Below are 14,881 nucleotides of genomic sequence, written 5' to 3'. Positions count from 1 at the left end.
TAAAATCTGGAACAAATTTATAAAGCTGGAATATGGTTGCTTTTATGATAAAAAAAAAAATTTGCCAAAAGTTTTACTTTAACTATTATACTTTTATGTTAAAAAAGTTATTTTTAAGTACTTGAAAGAAATAGTAGGAGAAACAAAATTGAAGTTCACTGTAAGGATAATTGATATCTCATAACCATCGAGAGCCTGGTGGGTGAATAAAGGTTTGGATCCTCTTAAAAATAGCTATGAGAAAAGGAAAATGTAGTCTTCCAAACTTTTGTATGTAGTACACCTGATTATAGCTAGATGCTTCTATCTAATTTCCCTGTTGATCTGTGTTATAATATTTTAAGTTTTGCACACGCCTTGCTAAAAGTAGGCTTAGTAATACTCCAAAATGGACATTTTAATTCAGATTTACTTGAGTCTTGAATTATTAGCTTTAGTAATAGATGTACAAGTTAGCACAATGAATTTTCCCCCTTGAAAAATATATCTATAGAGGACTTTCTTTGCACCAAGACCTATGAATAGGCATCAGTGAGCACTACTTGGTTCTTACCCCTAGCTAACAATTTCATTAGGAGTATAAAAGGAAGGTATGTTTCTATGTAGATTGAAATGCATATAAAAGTTGTGGTTTATGTAAAAATACTTGTTTACATTGCCTATTGGAAGTTTTTTCTAGACAATATAAGAGTGTTTGTCTTCTTTCTTTACTGATTATAGTAATACAATCTATAATTGTGTATTTTATAAAACTGTTTTGATTAATTATATTTGTTTTTTTTGTTTAACATAGTACTGATTCAAAATTAATATGCTAATCTTTTCAGGAGATCATGAATGTGGCAGTTCTAGTCAGAGAACACTTTCTGTCCAAGAGGCAGCTGCATATTTGAAAGTAAGCAGTGAAATTAGAATTTTAATAGCTCTATTCTTAAAGTTAATATAAACTATTACAATTTATATTTATCATCTGATGCATTTGATTACTTTTACTGTTAAAAGTTTGGGCCTGCTGTTTGGTGTAATGTGACCAGCAGAATTACTCAGCTGTTTTAAAGTACTCTATTATGAGAGAATGCACAGTAGTTTGGAAAGGGTACAAACACCATTGGTGAGAAAGAAATTGAGATAGGTAAGTAGTACATAAGAAAGCAGGTAAACATCTAACCATTGTCATTTATTTCAGTCCTTCTGCCCTGCAATAATTCCATTTCATGGTTCTAAGAGAACTTGCAGATACATTTTTCTATATGACTGTGAATAATGTTTAGGAAATCTTAAATGAAAGGAAAAGTACTAGAAGGTTAAGATGGAGAAGGGTCACTCTGATTGCTAAAGAGGGAGAGTGGATTTTGAAAATCATACTAGGGAGCTTGATGTTAGTCCAGTTCCATAAAGATGTGAATACTTGCAGATGGAAATACTAATCCCTAAAAGTTGGCATCCATTCATTGAGAACAGGTCATGTCATACAAACTTCACTGTAATTGTGGTAAAAAAACACATAATATGAAATCTACCATAAAGTGTGCAGAATTGTTGACTGTGTACATGTCGTTGTGCAGCAGATCTCTCAGACTTCCTCATCTTGCATTACTGAGTCTGTGCACCCATCGCACAGCAACTCCCCCCTTCCTTCTCCTAGTCCCCAGTCACCACCATGCCGCTTTCTGCTTCTATGAGCTTGACCGTGGTAGATACCTCATGTAAGTGGAATCATGCAGTATTTGTCTTTCTGTAACTGGCTAATGTCGTTTAACACAATGCCCTCAAGGTCCATTCATGTTGTAATAGATGGCAGAATTTCTTTTTTTTTTTTTAAGTTGAATAATACTCTACTGTATATACCCCACATTTTCTGTATCCATTGATGTGTTGGTGGGCATTTAGCTGTTTCCACTTCTTGACTATTGTGAATAATACTGCAGTGAACATTGGAGTGCAAATATCTCTTAGATCGTGTTTTCAAAAGTGAGATTGCTGGAACATGTAATAATTTTATTATTTTTTTTTTATTAACTTCCATACTGATTTTGTTAGTGGCTGCACCATTTTACATTCCCACCAACTGTTTACAATGTGCGTGTGTGCTTACTCTGTTGTGTCTGACTCTTTACAACCCCATGGACTGTAGCCTGCCAGGCTCCTCTGTCCATGGGATTCTCTCGGCAAGAATACTGGAGTGGGGTGCCATGTCCTCCTCCAGGGGATCTTCCCAACCCAGGGATTGAACCTGCATCTCTTACATCTTCTGCATTGACAGGTGGCTATTCTTTGCCACTAGCACCACCTTGGAAGCCCACAGTTTACAAGGATTCCCTTTTCTCCATATCCTTGAATACTTCTGTTTTCTTTTGGTTTTGGTTTGTTTTTTTAATAACGGCCATCCTAACAGGTGTAAAGTGATATCTCACAGTGGTTTTGATTTGCATTTCTCTGATTAGTGATGTCAAGCATCTTTTCATATACCTGTTGACGTTCCTTATTTATTTTTGGATATTAACCCTTGTCAGACGGTTTGTAAATGTTTTCTCCCATTCCACAAATTGCGTTTACACCCTGTTGATTGTTTCCTTTGCTGTGCAGAAGCATTTTAGTTTGATGTAGTCCCACTTGTCTCCTTTTGCTTTGGTTACCTGTGCTTTCAGTGGCATATCCAGAAAATCATTGTCAAATCATAATTTAAAAATCATTACTAAGACCAATGTCATAAAGTATTTCCCTGAATTTTCTTCTAAAAGTTTTATAGTTTCATGTCTTATGTTTAAGTCTTCACTCCATTTTGAGTTGATTTTTGTGTAGTGTATGGTAAGGTTTCAGTTTCATTCATTTACATGTGGAAATCAGTTTTCTCAGTACTGTTTTTTGAAGAAACTATCCTTTTCCTATTGTGTGTTCTTAGCATGCTTGTTGAAATCAGTTGACCATCAACGTGAGTGTGTCTCCATTTTATTCCATTGGTCTATATGTCTTGATGCCAGCACCATATTGTTTGATTACTGTAACTTTATGATATGCTTTGAAATCAGAAATATGGGGCCTCCAATTTTGTTGTTCTTGCTTAATATTATTTTGGCTATTTGGGATTCTTTGTAGGTCCATATGAATTATAGTATTGATCTTTCTATTTCTGAAAAAAAAAAAATAACTGCTACTGAAATTTTGATGGGAATTGCATTGAATCTGTAGATTGCTTTTGGTAGTATGAATGAATGAATGAATGAATGAAGTCGCTCAGTCATGTCCAACTCTTTGCGACCCCATGGGCTGTAGCCTACCAGGCTCCTCTGTCCATGGGATTTTTCAGGCAGTAGTACTGGAGTGGATTGCCATTTCCTTCTCCAGCGGATCTTCCCAACCCAGGGATTGAACCTGGGTCTCCCGCATCGTAGACAGACTCTTTACCGTCTGAGCCACCAGGGAAGTCATTTTGGTGGTATGGACATTTTAATTAAGTCTTCCAGTTCACGAACCCAGGATGCCTTTTCATTTATTTGTGTCTTGAAATTTCTTTTGGCAGTGCTTTGTAGTTTTTAGTGTGTAAGTCTGTTACCTTTTAGATAATGTTGATTCCTAAGTATTTTATTCTTTTTGATGCTTTTTGTAGATGAGATTTTTAAATTTTCTGGTTGTTCATTTTTATGTATAGAAATGCAGCTTCTTTTTGTATTTTTTTTTTCAGTCCCACACCCTTGCTGAATTTACTTAAGTTCTAACTTTTTTTTTTGATGGAGTCTTTAGAGTCTTCTATGTATACAATCATGTTATCTGCAAACAGATAAAATTTTACTTCTTCATTTCAAATTTGTATGCCATTTATTTTCTTTTCTCACCTAACTGCCCTACTCTATTGAATAGAAATGACAACAGTGGACATCTTTGCCTTATTCCTGGTCTCCAAGGAAAAACCTCAGTTTTTCATGATTAAAATTATGTTAGTCATGAGCTTTTCATATATGGGCTTTATTGTTTTGCGGTAATTTGCTTCTCTTCCTAGTCTATCATGTGTTTTTAATCATTTAAGGTGTTGAATTTTGTCAAATGCTCTTTCTGTATTTATTGAAATTATTATATGATTTTTCCTTCTGTTAATGTGATGTATTACATTGATTGGCTTTTGTGTGTTTGTCCTTTCATTCTTGGAATAAATCCCACTTTTGATCCTTTTAATATGCTATTTAATTCATTTTGCTAATATTTTGTTGAGGATTTGTGTCTATATTCATCAGGGATTTGGTCTGTATTTCCGTTCTTGAAGCATCTTTGATGTCAGAGTAATGGTGGCCTCATAAAATGAGTGTGAAAGTGTTCCCTGTTAAGTTTTTTGGAGGACTTTGAGAAGGCTAAATGTTAATTTTTAAAAAAATACTTGGCAAAATTCTCCAGAGAAGCCATTGAATCCCAAACTTTTCTTTGTTGGGAGGCTTTTGGTTACTGATTCAGTTTCTGTACTAGTTATAGGTACATTCAGATTTTTTCTTTGTTATTTAGTCTTGATAGGTTATATGTTTCTAGGAATTTATCCATTTTTTTCTATTATCTAGTTTGTTGACAAATAATTTTGCATAGTAGTCTTTTAAAATCCTTTGTATTTCTCTGACATCAATCTTAAAAATCTCTTTGATTTCTCTTGAAAAAAACTTTTGGGGGGGGCGCTTTGCTGGGTCTTCGTTGCTCTGCGTGCTTTTCTCTAGTTGCAGCGAGCAGGACCTGCCCTCTAGTTTTGGTGTACACAGCTTCTCATTGCGGTGGCTTCTCATTGCAGAGTGGGCTTCAGTAGTTGCAGCACGAGGGCGCAGTAGTTGTGGTCCACTGGCTTAGTTGCTCTGCAGATACAGGATCTTCCTGATTCAGAGACTGAACCGGTGTGTGTCTCCCGCACTGGCAGATGCATAAGGCCCCTTCCTCTTTCATTTCTGATTTTGTTTGAGTCTTCTTTCTTTTTTTATTAACTAAGGGTATGTCAATTTCGCTTATCTTTTAAAAAACCACATCTTTGTTTTGTTGGGTTTTTTTTCCTTCTATTTCCTATTTTGTTTTTGCTCTAATTCCTATTTCCTTCTGCTAACTTTGGGCTTAATTTATTCTTTTTCTAGTTCTCTGAGGTGTAGAGATGGGTTATTTGAGATCTTTCTTTTTTAATGTAGGCATTTACCATTGTGAAATTCTCTGTTAGAACTGCTTTTGCTGTATCCCATAAGAAGCTATTGGGTTTCTTACATCTGAATGTCCATTTCTTTCCACAGATTGAAAAGTTTGGGTTATTATTTCTTCAAATAAACTTTCTGCTCCTTTCACTCTTCTCCTTCTGGGACTTCCATAATGTGTGTATTGGTCCAGTTGATGATGTTCCAGAAGTCCCTTAAGCTTTCTTCACTTTTCTTCATTCTCTTTTCTTCCTCCGACTGGATAACTTTAAATGACTTAGTTCCATGATTCTTTGTTCTGATGGATTTAAGACAGCTGTTGAACCCATGCTGTGAATTTTTCAATTCAGTTATTGTATTCTTCAGCTCCAGAGTTCCTGTTGGTTCTTTTTAGTATTTTCTCTCTCTTGATATTCTCATTTTACTTATATGTTGTTTTCCTGAGCTCAGTGAGCATCTTTATGCCAGTTTATTATGAAATTTTTATTGGATAATTCATATACCTCAGTTTTTTTAGGGTCGGTTTCTGGAGATTTATTTTGTTGTTTTAGTTGGGCCGTGTTTCCTCATTTCTTTTTGTGTGTCTTGCTACTTTGTTTTGGGATATTCCTTTTGAAAACACAGCTACATCTCCCAGTCTTTAAGAACTGCCTTCATGCAGGGAAAGACCTTTACCGGTGAGCTCAGATATGCTGGGGTCTCCTCAAATCTTTACTGTGGACTTGTGGGTGTATATTCCCAACTAGAGAGGTTTTACAGGTTTCTTTTTGTTTTTTTTAATAGTTCCACTATATATTACAATTATTTTTTAAGTACATAAATTTTTAGTTGGAGTTTCAGTATCAAACTCTCAAAAGTTAATAACAGAATGAGTAGACAGAAAAGTAGAAGGGTATAGTAGATCTGGAAAGCACTATGAACCAACTCAACATAATTAAGATTTATATAATTTTCACACAACAATGGGATACAAATTCTATTCAGGTTCCCATAGATTATAAATCAGGAGACGCTGGAACATATCCAGGAATGTAAAACAAAGTATAAAAATTTCATGGTCTGAAGGTATTGAAATACAGAATCTGTTCTCTTATCACCGTGGAATTAAGTTAGAAATCTATCAAAAGATATTTGAAAATAGCCCATATAGCAGCAGCAGCAGCACGTATTTTCAAGTGCAATGTGACGTATACCAAGAGAAATCTTTGACTTAGCCATTGAAAGCCTTGATAAAGTTAGAAGACTTAAAAAGTGCAGAGGGCGATTGCAGAGAAGAGAACATTTAAATGAGAAGTTAATATCAGAATAAGAAATTAATACCAAAGATACTTTAAAAATTCCATGTATTTGGTAATGTCCACTTTTAAATGATGGATGTATCTAAGGAGCCATAACAAGAAAAGAGTTGTGTCCAACTCTTTGCAACCCCCATGGACTATAGCTTGCCACACTTCTCTGTCCACGGTATTCTCCAGTCAAGAATGCTAGAGTGGGTAGCCATTTCCTTCTCCAGGGGATCTTCCCGACCCAGGGATCAAACACAGGTCTCCTGCCTTGCAGATGGATTCTTTACCATCTGAACCACAGGGAAGCCCCACATCAAGGAAAATTAGAAAATATGCATGACAGAATAAAAGTGAAAAGAGATTTTATCAGAATTTGTTGCATGCAGCTAAAGCTGCTCAGTGCAGCTGAATACAGTGTGGGATCTTGAATGAAGTATGAAAACAAATAATGGGCACTGATATAAAATTTTGTGAAATTTGAACAAAATCTTTTTATAGGAGCTTATAGTCTCTTGCTCCCTCCAGTGCCTGTCTGCTGTACTGCGGGTCCTCTGGAGCAACAGCAAGCTGTCCAGCTCCTTTTTATTTTCAGCAACTCCCAGGCATCTAGCTTATGGCAGGTCTCGGTATTTTGAAACAGGTAATACAGAAACCAGTCCTTTGGGTAGCTCCCTGAGAAACTGAAACATTGGACACACGTTCCAGCTCTTTCCCTCCTCAGGGAGAAATGAGGAGTTAGGGGTTTTCTAACACTTATTTTGCACTGAGCTGCAGGCAGGGTCAGTGGCAAGTGAGTGTGTGCTAGTTCATGGCCCTTGTTCTTGGTGGTCCCCAGCCTGGTGCCCTTTGACCTATTAGTTGCTTAGATTCAAGCACGACAGAACCCCATCCTTCTACTACTGCTAAGTCACTTCAGTCATGTCCGACTCTGTGCGACCCCATAGGCGGCTGCCTACCAGGCTCCCCCGTCCCTAGGATTCTCCAGGCAAGAACACTGGAGTGGGTTGCTGTTTCCTTCTCCAGTGCATGAAAGTGAAAAGTGAAAGGGAAGTCGCTCTGTGTCCCTCAGCGACCCCATGGACTGTAGCCTACCAGGCTTCTCCCTCCATGGGATTTTTCCAGGCAAGAGTACTGGAGTGGGGTGCTATTGCCTTCTCTGCCCATCCCTCTGGTGGCCCCCCAAAGTCTGAATAATTTAGACAGTTACTCCAGTAATTACTCCAGAGTAATTTAGACAGTTACTCCAGTCTTCTATTTCCCTGCTCAAGGAGAAGCCAGGAATTGGGAATTTTCTCCCCATCACATTATGCTGTACCAGGGGCAGGGGCTCCAGTGAGTGTGTTACAAATTTTCCTTCTTTCCTGCAGCTGGTTTTGTACTTCTTTGGGATGCAAGAACCTCTTAACTGGTATCTGGGTTTCTTATCATACAAAGGGAATTAATCTGTGTGCTGTTGAATTTGTGTCTCTAGCAGGGAAGGAGGATCAGGGTCTTCCTATTCAGCTGTTTCGCTGACGTCACCCCCTCTTTTTTGTTTTTAGATTCAGAATAATGTATTGTTCTAAAGCTTTCAGCAAGGTTTTGGTGGCAATCTCCCATGATATGCTTGTCAAAAAAGAGAAATATGGACTCAGTTTTTAACTTAATTCGTAACTTACATGTAGATACACAAAAGATGTTAAGACAATATAATATGATGAGGAGTAGATGTTGATTCAAATTGTAGCACTGGCATGTAGAAGCTTTGTGTCTTGGTAAAGTCCCTTTACTTCTCTGTACCTGTGTCTCAGTGTAAAAGTGGGACTATTGTTATTAATGACTATCAGAGTTGTTAGGAGAACTTAAGTGAAAGTATAAAGTACCTAGTTCAGTTCCTGATGGTTATACTAACTTCCAATAAAATTTATTGCTTTTTTTGTGTGTTTCCTAACTAAACCAGTGTGATTCTGGAGAGTTTTCTTTAACATGCTGCACATTTTGTCTGTCAGCCTCATTCCCTCCTTCATCTTCAATTGTGGCCTAGATGACAACGTTAATGGCAGGTAAACTTGTGGAGAGTGTAGTAGCTAATAGTTTGGAAAACTGAAGGATCAGGATTCAAAAAGGTCTAAATAAGGAGGGCTTATAATTACAAGGCTCTGTCTTAAAGAGTAGAAGAATTGCTAGATGAATTATTCAGGTGAAGGCAAAGATAGGATTGGATTGAGTAGGCTAAAGGGAACATAGAGTCAAATAGTCCAGGAAAAGGGCAGAACATATGGGAATCCAAAGCCAGCAAGTGAAAGTGTTTTTACTTTTAGCAGTAGGATGAACTGATCCCAACCAATGAGTCCCTCTTGGTTTCCCCTTTTTTCCCCCCAGTTGATTCTCTCTTGGCTTGGCTTGTGGCTTGGGCTTCCCTTGTGGCTCAGCTGGTAAAGAATCTGCCTGTAGTGCTGGAGACCTGGGTTCAATCTCTGGGTTGGGAAGATCCCCTGGAGAAGGGAAAGGCTACCCACTCCAGTATTCTGGCCTGGAGAATTCCATGGACTCTATAGTCCATGGGGTTGCAAAGAGTCGGACATGGCTGAGCAACTTTCACTTCACTTGACTCTCTCAGAGTAGTAATGGCACAGATAGATAGCAGATATGTGCTATCGTCGGTCATAAATTCCTGGGATAGGATTAAGTTACTTTTCACAAGAACCCTGAGATTCTTTAAATCTACTGAATTGTGTTGGAAGGAAGGACTAAATGGATGGGATAGGGCTTGGGAACAGGATAAGGCTTCATCGGTAGTTAGGTTGGAGCTGGAGAAGTCAGCGGTTGGTGTGGAAAGGTGATTAACTACATCTTTTTCCCCTCCCCAGCCATTTGACTGGATAAGGTAAAAAAGAAGGGACATAGAGCCAGAGTTGGGACAATTGAAATCTAAGCCAAGCAGCAGTGGGTACAAAAGATTAGTTCTATTAAAATCTGGCAGCAAAGAAGTTACTAGAAGTACCCCTTCATGAGTTGAGTAGAGAACTGTCTGTATTGAGGTGTTTTTTTTGTTTTGTTTTGTTTTTTAATGATGATAGTGAATTCCAGTCTTAAAAGATCTTCATATCTTTTCTCTGGAACTGTTTTATGTTTCAAATTAGGTTTTACCTTTTTAAAAAATAAATTTAGTAGAATATATAATGTATATTTTTACAAAAGATTTTGGATTAATTTCTTAATTAGTTAAATGAAGTTACTTTCTGTAGATAATATCCTTTTTGTTATACATTTAGGGGCGTGTGTGTGTATTCTTCTTGGAGTTTCATTTTCAGGTTTTCAGTTGCTGTGAAATCTGATACGACCTGTGCCAAAGATGCAGTTTGGACTGCTACTAAAAGAAAAACCTTAAACAGAAATTTTTCCCAAAAAATAGTTTTATGGTCTAGATAAAAGTTTAGGTGCTGTTTTTAATAGGTTGCTGCTTTTTTTTTTTTTTTCAATATAACATTACCCCATGTTTATGATTTAACTCATATAGAAAATAAAAGGAAAACTGCATTTCAGATTCACCACCTAAAGTTAGGCACTCATTTTGGTCCATGTTTCTCTAGTCTTGCATTTCCGCCCTGAAATTAGTATCAGCATAAATGTTATAAATACTGATATTTTTTCCTTAAAGTTGTTAGCATTTTCCCATGTCATTGTTCAGGCTTTTAAAAACTGTTTCTTTTTATTATTGAATAATATTTCTTTACATGTTTTTATTCTCCTGGATTGTGGGATTTCAGTATTGTGAAAGCATGCTAATTTTGCATTATAGTATTTGACTTTGTGATTATTTCCTTAGGAAATAGTCCTAGAAAGGAAATCACTTGTTCAAAGAACTTTTGTTAATACTTTCGAAATACGTTGCTAGATTACTTTCTAATTGGTAATGATAATTTTAGCATAACCTATTTTATTTTACCGAAGTTCTAACATAAATATGGAAGAATCCCACTACAATTCTGGTATCAAACAATGACAACCATAGGTATATTGTAGGCTTTCTGCTTATGGAGAGAGAGCTTTTATGTGCTTGTACCATGGTTTCACCTGCAACACAATTAAGTTTTTGCATTCAGGAATAAATGAGCTAGAGAATGTGTAGAACTCCTATGCTGTAAGCTGATTTTCCCTCAGCGTCTGGTGCATTTTAAGTAAATATTTGATGGAGTGAAAGGAATGAATTGTTTAGTTGCTAAGTCATCTCCAACTCTTTCGTGACCCCATGGATTGTAGCCCACTAGGGTTCTCTGTCCATGGGATTTCCTAGTCAAGAATGCTGGAGCGGGTTGTCATTTCCTTCTCCAGGGGATCTTCCCAACCCAGGGATTGAACCTAGGTCTCCTGCACTGGCAGGTAGATTCTTTACCACCGAGCCACCAGGGAAGCCCCAAATGAGTGAATAAGCCTCAGTAAAAACTTTTTTCACTTTGAGTCTTTACATTCCATTTTTTTTATTTTTCCCACTTTCTTCTTCAAAGAAAATTTAAGTAAATGTGACAATTAATTTAAATAACTTTAACATTTTTTTTTACTCCTACAGTGTTTTTCTTGGGCTTTTTAATTCCTCATTTTTGAGATTGAAATCTAGTTTTGATTTGTGAAAAGAGGTCCCTCTGGTGGAACATTTAGGAAATATGTAGCACTATATTTTCATGAAAAGACATAGATGCAAAGTTAAATGATTGGAGCTTTGTATGATAGCTTAGCAATAGAATGATGAAATGAATGGTGGTTCATTTCCTAGGTCACTTTTAAGACCTGTTTAATTTTAAACACAGTATGTTTTAAGATTTGTGAAGACTATAATAGGAAAGAAGATTGCAAATATGCCAAATTATGGGCTGAATAAATTTTTATGGACTAACTTGGAATGTTAATCGCTGTTAATAAGATTGTGTCTTTGTGGGAAAGTAAGTATCCTAAAAAATGAAATGAATTAATACCTTTCATAATCATTATAGTATTTCAAGTATAATTTGTCTTGGTACTTTCTGTATGCTACCTTTGATTTCACAGTGATGCAACAAGGTAGGTGGTTTCAGACTCACCTTTATAAAGAAAATAAAGCTCAGAGGGGTTTAATAAGTAGGTCATCCAGCTAGTAAGTGATGGAACTGTGAATAAAATCAAAATATCTGCTCTTTTCACTATACTGTTCTGCCTCTTACATGGAAGAGGCAGAGTTTATAACCCATATCCTCATATTGAGTGGTCAAGAGACTGACCCTGAATAGGGCTGAGAATCTGAAGAAGTGAACAAAGTATATGCATCTGCCTACATGGCTTATTTTCTCTTAATGTCCTCTTGTGATTATACATACAGCAAATTCAGTAGTGGAGTCATAATCTGATTCCAGGCCTCTTGGATTCTAAAGACCATATTCTTTCCATTATTCCTGGAAGTAAAAGATCAACTTTCCACTGAAACATTAAGAACTAAATCATACTCACTGTTGATTTCTGTGTGTCATATTTTACGTAATTTAAAGGTAGCATCTATTAAAATTAAAATAAAAAACTAAAAAATAAAATAAAACCTAAAAAAAAAGTTAAAAAAAAAAAAAAAAAAAGAAAAGGTAGCATCTAGTGTGTATTGTTTAGCCCCTAAGTCATGTCTGACTCTTTTGAGACTCCATGAACTATAGCCCAGTAGGCTCCTCTGTCCATGGGATTTTCCAGGCAAGAATACTGGAGTGGGTTGCCATTTCCTTCTCCAGGCTATCTTTCCAATGCAGAGATCGAACCCGTGGCTCCTACTGCGTCTCCTTCATTGCAGGCAGATTCTTTACCACTGAGCCACCAGAATATTCACTAAAGCCACACAGCTATTAGTGTCATGCAAATTATCCATTTGTGGACTTTATCTGGTAGATGTTTAATGTTCGCATAACTTTTCCCTGTACCACTATCCTTTCCCCTCCATACATTTTGTTTCTTTCTTTAATGAACTGAATCCTTTACATAAAGCAGTATTGTTTTTGTGCTTTGAAACTGTAATCCAAGTTCAAAGCATCTGATATGGGTTTTTAAATTACACATTTTGGCTAGTTATTTTGAAAATAAGGTAAATTTGTAATTGGGAATCAATTACAGTATATTAAATAGATTTAATTTGTTAAAGATTTGGGAAAACTTCCTTTCAATTTAGAAAGATTTCTGTGATGCTGTCAGCAGTGTGTTAGCCGAGCTGTTGCCTATAAATAGTAACAAGTAATTATGTTAATAATAGACCTACTTTAAAAATTAAAAACTTGGTTTCCTCCTGAGTTTTGTCATCAGTTATTTGAAAATGGGTGTTTTATGATACAGGAATGCTTTACCTCGAGGATTGGCAAACTGCAGCTCATGAGCCTGGTTTTGTATGGCCTGCTGAGGTTTTACAATATTTTTAAAGGTTGCATTAAAAATATGTAAGTGACAGAGACCAGAAGTATATATGTTGCAAAGCTTAAAATATTTACTGTCTGCCCTTTGCTGAAAAAATTGACTCACCCCTTGCATTACAGCTTTCCAGGTGGCTCCAAAAAGTGAATAAAGCACTTCAGACTTAAAATCAGGTATATGCTGTATGCTACAGTGTTAGCATGAACTGTTTAATTCGCATATGCCAGAAAAGAATTCAACTTTTACTTCTACAAAAATTCCATTTTATGATACTATAGAACTCCATGTACTATGTCGAATATTTGTGGAAGTAATGGTTTATTTAAGAACTCAAACTCTGTTAAATCTTTAATGAAAGTTTTAAATAAATTATCATTTGTTTTTTAAAATGTTTATTCATAAAGGAACATTCCGTGGTTCTGTTGTATAGCAAGTAGTGGTTGGATATCGAGGGGTATTTACATAGGAAAGGAGAACAGAAAATGGAAAAATAACAACAGATACCTTTTTCTATCCTTCTACTGTTTTATAACTAGAAGTGTTAAGCTCTTTGTTCTTCCACATATTTAACTTATTAGAGTAGCTGTCCTTGTTAATTTGAATCATTATGTTTGTTTTTAACAATAATTAATGAGGGCAGTCATGCTATTTATAATCTTTAGCCTCCATTTTTATATTTAAATTACACAGCAAGTAAACTTGGAAATTCATTTATTTTAGCATTACTTGAAATATGTTTATAGTCTAATTTTTCACATTCTATATAGTAGTGAAAAAATGTCATAAAATACTGCATACTGCATTGAATAGAAACTGAAAAATGTGTATGTAAATACAAGTTAAATACAATGTGTGTACTTCATTGATTTTTAAACTATCCACATCTTTCAAGGGTGGTATCTTGTTTGTGTCTTTGAAGGATACAGTCTTTGAAAGGAACTAAATGAGTACTAAATCCTTGTAAAAAACCAATATATTACAAACAGGAACTAACACAAGGTCTTCAGCTCTGTGTCATTTCAGTTCAGTCACTCAGTCGTGTCCGACTTTTTGTGACCCCATTGACTGCAGCACACCAGGCCTCCCTATTCCATCACCAACTCCCGGAGTTTACTCAAACTCAAGTCCATTGAGTCAGTGATGCCATCCAACCATCTCATCCTCTGTCGTCCCTTGCTCCTCCTGTCTTCAATCTTTCTCAGCATCAGAATCTTTTCAAATGAGTCAGTTCTTCGCATCATGTGGCCAAAGTATTGGAGTTTCAGCATTATTCCTTCCAATGAATGTTCAGGACTGATCCTTTAGGATGGACTGCTTGGATCTCCTTGCAGTCCAAGGGACTCTCAAGAGTCTTCTCCAACACCACAGTTCAAAAGCATCAATTCTTCTCACTTTTCTTTATAGTCTGACTCTCACATCCATACATAACTACTGGAAAAACCATAGCCTTGACTAGAATGGCTTTTGTTGACAAAGTAATGTTTCTGCTTTTTAATATGCTGTCTAGGTTGGTCATAACTTTTCTTCCAAGGAGCAAGTGTCTTTTAATTTCATGGCTGTAGTCACCATCTTCAATGATTTTGGAGCCCAAAAAACAAACTCTGTCATTGTTTCCATTGTTTCCCCATCTATTTCCCTTGAAGTGATGGGACCAGATGCCATGATCTTAGTTTTCTGAATGTTGAGTTTTATGCCAACTTTTTCACTCTCCTCTTTCACTTTTGTCAAGAGGCTCTTTAGTTCTTCTTCACTTTTTGCCATAAGGGTGGTGTCATTTGCATATCTGAGGTTATTGATATTTCTCCTGCCCATCTTGATTCCAGCTTGTTCTTCATCCAGTCCAACATTTCTCTTGATGTACTCTGCATATAAGTGAAATAATCAGGGTGACAATATACAGCCTTGACATACTCCTTTCCCAATTTGGAACTGGTTTGTTGTTCCATGTCCAGTTCTAACTGTTGCTTCTTGACCTGCATACAGATTTCTCAAGAGGCAGACAGGTCAGGTGGTCTGGTATTCCCATCTCTTGAAGAATTTTCCACAGTTTGTTCT

At 36.4% G+C, this 14,881-nt stretch overlaps 1 protein-coding gene across 1 annotated transcript in view; it reads left to right on the top strand.

The window, feature by feature from the left end:
• The window catches only part of LEMD3 (LEM domain containing 3), a 71,143-nt gene that overhangs the window by 41,550 nt on the left and 14,712 nt on the right, over nt 1-14,881 (top strand). The window contains exon 4 of the mRNA XM_052640260.1: nt 828-895. Coding sequence (XP_052496220.1) covers nt 828-895 — 68 coding nt within the window. The remainder of the gene's footprint in view (nt 1-827; nt 896-14,881) is intronic.

The sequence above is a fragment of the Budorcas taxicolor genome, chromosome 5 (assembly GCF_023091745.1).
Source record: "Budorcas taxicolor isolate Tak-1 chromosome 5, Takin1.1, whole genome shotgun sequence".
Lineage (NCBI taxonomy): Eukaryota > Metazoa > Chordata > Mammalia > Artiodactyla > Bovidae > Budorcas > Budorcas taxicolor.
Note: the sequence above shows the minus strand (reverse complement) of the source record. Positions and strands in the feature narration are given on the sequence as shown.